This window comes from Littorina saxatilis, linkage group LG2 (assembly GCF_037325665.1).
Source record: "Littorina saxatilis isolate snail1 linkage group LG2, US_GU_Lsax_2.0, whole genome shotgun sequence".
NCBI classification, from domain to species: Eukaryota; Metazoa; Mollusca; class Gastropoda; order Littorinimorpha; family Littorinidae; genus Littorina; species Littorina saxatilis.
In genome coordinates this window covers 21,965,044-21,968,239 of record NC_090246.1, presented here as the reverse complement: position 1 = coordinate 21,968,239, position 3,196 = coordinate 21,965,044, and the positions used below count along the sequence as shown (strand labels likewise).

At 42.1% G+C, this 3,196-nt stretch overlaps 1 protein-coding gene across 2 annotated transcripts in view; it reads left to right on the top strand.

The window, feature by feature from the left end:
- The first annotated feature begins 74 nt into the window (after positions 1-74).
- The window catches only part of LOC138958479 (dehydrogenase/reductase SDR family member 11-like), a 19,968-nt gene continuing 16,846 nt past the window's right edge, over positions 75-3,196 (top strand). The window contains exons 1-2 of one of the 2 annotated variants that reach the window (XM_070329642.1): positions 75-223; positions 1,048-1,156. In XM_070329642.1, coding sequence (XP_070185743.1) covers positions 1,124-1,156 — 33 coding nt within the window. In that variant the 5' untranslated portion in view covers positions 75-223; positions 1,048-1,123. Of the gene's footprint in view, positions 224-274; positions 651-1,047; positions 1,157-3,196 lie in introns of those variants that run through there. The other variant, XM_070329641.1, reaches the window with a different exon arrangement.

The following is a 3,196-nucleotide window of genomic DNA, read 5'->3' as shown; positions in this document are numbered from 1 at the left end:
GATACTGTTACATATAAGTTGCGACAGCCTAAACTCTAATGAAGTTGGTCTGGCAACGCAGCATCGACTTTCAGGACGAAGATTAGTTGGACTTGCAGACAGGCTTTTCCGGAGCCGGACGCCCGAGCCGGACGCAAAATCAGAAGGAAGAATTCCGTACACACATTTTGAGCGTGCAAGATTGCATGTACGAGGAAGAAGTGAACCTGAACATTTGATGATGGTAATTATCTAGATTTGCTTTATAGCGAATTGTTTCTCTGGTTGATTGTTCGCTTGTTGTTTTCTTCGTGTTCACAAACTTCGAAGCCAGAATGCTCACATTCCCGAACCGGAATCCGTCTATCGCGACCAGTCGGCTTCCGGTAGTCGTGGTCCGGTCACATATTCCGATCGAATCACTCAGAAAACATGGACATTGGGTCGGAATTTTGGAGTTTCGCAGAGCTGGAAGCAGCGATTTCAACGTTCCAAGAGCAAAATTTGGTGCATTTGTATCGACGAGACACTCGAACGATCGAATCGGCGAAAAAGCGGTCGAAAACCAGAGACTTCAATGAACGCATTGTGTACCAAAGTATCAAGTATGCGTGTGTGTACGGTGGCAAACCTTTCGTTTCGCACGGAAAAGGCTTCAGACCCAATACAAAGTAAGTACGTTTACATTGTAGTCGAACATCACCAATTATGATACATGACTTTACTTCATTGGCTTTAACTTGAGGGTGAAGTTGAGCAAATTCAGATGCCGGACGCATAAGGCCCGAGGTCCTTCCGTTGGCGTACGTTGATCGCAGGTCAAGCACAGGCACTAGAACTTGACAGTCGTACCAGCACAAAGAGTTTGCTATAAAGAAGGAGTAAATGCCTCGACCGCCAAAGTGTTTAGTAAGAGCTGGTTGTATTTTTTTTTAATTGATGACTGAATGAGAGCATATTTAGCAAAAATTAAGCCTGTTTTGTCATTTGCTGGAAGTTACTGGTTATTAGTTTTTTTTTTACCTAAACAGAAGGGTGGTTAATCAGCGAATGTTCTAAACTTTGCAGGACAGTGAGAGCAGACTGCCCATACAGCATCAAAGTGAGGGCTACTGAGGATGGCCAAAAGCTAACTGTGTGGGAAATGAGCCTAATTCACAACCATGAAGTGACTGAGGTAAGCTGTAAATATGGGGTCCTTCTTTTTTTCGAAAACCTCTAGAACCACCCTTAAAACTGAAAACCTAAAAAAACAAACATTTGCAATAATTAAATGTGTACTATAATTATGTATTTTGACATGTTTGTGAGTGATTTATGCCATTTTCACCTTTATTTTGTGTTTGATTTACGGTGGAGTCAAAGCATCGATTTCAAGTGCAATTTAAGGAGTGATCTCTAGTTATTCTTATGCATAATCTGCGTGTAAGTATGCATGCACACACACTCTCAAACGTCCATCAGTATTATCAATATCAATAATCAATTATGATCATCGATGCACAGTGGCAACAATCCCTCATAGACTCTCTCTCTGCATCATGACTAAATGATTACGACCTAACATTTAGGGTTTCAGAGAAACGTACTAACAGTAAAAATGAAATATAGTTGAGCAAATGAATTTAAAAGAATAATGCAAGTGCAGTGTTATAATTTTGTTCCTTGGTCTTTGTCCATTGACACACCACTGACACATGGTTTTTAGATTTAACGCATTGGTCTGATCCCTCGCCGGTCAACAGTCTCATAGTTTCTCACAAAACAAAGTTTTGGTATCCAGCACATTTGGACCTATACATATTTTCAATTCAGGTCAAACTGACCTACAGTGAAAGTTGCTTTTTAGAAAGTCGAGAGGAATTTTTGTGTGCTTTCTTATAATTATCTGAGGTTTTTCTTATCGGGAGACTTCAGACATAAAAATATTTAGAAAACTTCTTTCTCTTATCCAAGGAAATTTTTTATCATCATATTTTGTGAAAAGCAATGCATTATAAGGAGCCATCAAAGGAAAACCTACATCCCCCTTCCCGCCACCTACCGCTATGCACACAGACAGGCGCAGGTACACAAATCCACGCATGCACAGACACGTACACAAAAACACAAATATGTTTCCGTTTAGGAATAAGTAGCCTGCGAATCACTCCCACCACCCCGCTCCCCACACGAAGAGGCAGAGAAATGCATGCACACACAAACAGACACATACACACAAACTCGAGGCAGCCAGCAAACCACCCCCTTCTTCACTGACATCCGCCCCCCCCTCCTTACACAGGGTCCCCACTGGTTTTTAGAAACAAAATTCCATGACTTTTCCATGACTTTCCATGAGTCTCAATAACATTTTCCATGACTAGATCCACAGGTCGCCATTTCCAAACACGCAAACTTTTTACGTCTTGTCACTGCCAGTTTTGACACTGGCTTGCTTTGCACTGAATTTGAGTCAGTTTCTACGCAGTGTCTCTTCCACAAGCAAGTCAAGCATTTGCTACGCAGTCAGATTATCGGTAATGTTTGCTGGTCCTGTCATTTCACTAAACTGGACCAGCCACTGTTTGTATTCATCTGCACTTTCGTAAATTCCGTTTCGTAACCGTCACTGTGACTTGACGAACTGTCATTTTTTTCACCGCGATACACAGTTCATTGCAAAGATCTTCCTCGGTAATTCGTTCCAATTCCGCATACTTTTTGTTGTCAAGAAACAACTCGAAAGAAAGTTTCAAACTCATCATCCTCCATCTTGCTTGTCGAAGCGCTAAAGTACTTTATCGATGCAAAAACAAAAGCAGAAAACTTCGACGAAACCGACTCAAATGCAGCGCAGACGACACGACGAGATAACGGAAGGAAGTGAGCCTCGCTTTGGCTCAGGTGCTGTTAAAAATACCGTTATTCTCGTATGCAAATACGAACGAGAAGTTGGTCATACGAACAAGCCTTGTGCTGGCGACACAAATCGCTGCTGGCTGGCAAAGGGGGGGGGGGGGGGGGGGGGAGGAATGGCTGGGCAACGAAAATCGCCGCTGGCGTGCTAAAGGTTAATTTTTCTTCCTTTCTTATTTTTGTTAAATTCCATGACTTTCCATGACTTGAATTGAAATTCCATGACTTTCCAGGCCTGGAAAATCAAAAATCAAATTCCATGACTTTCCAGGTTTTCCATGACCTGTACGAACCCTGTTACAATACCTCACACACAACA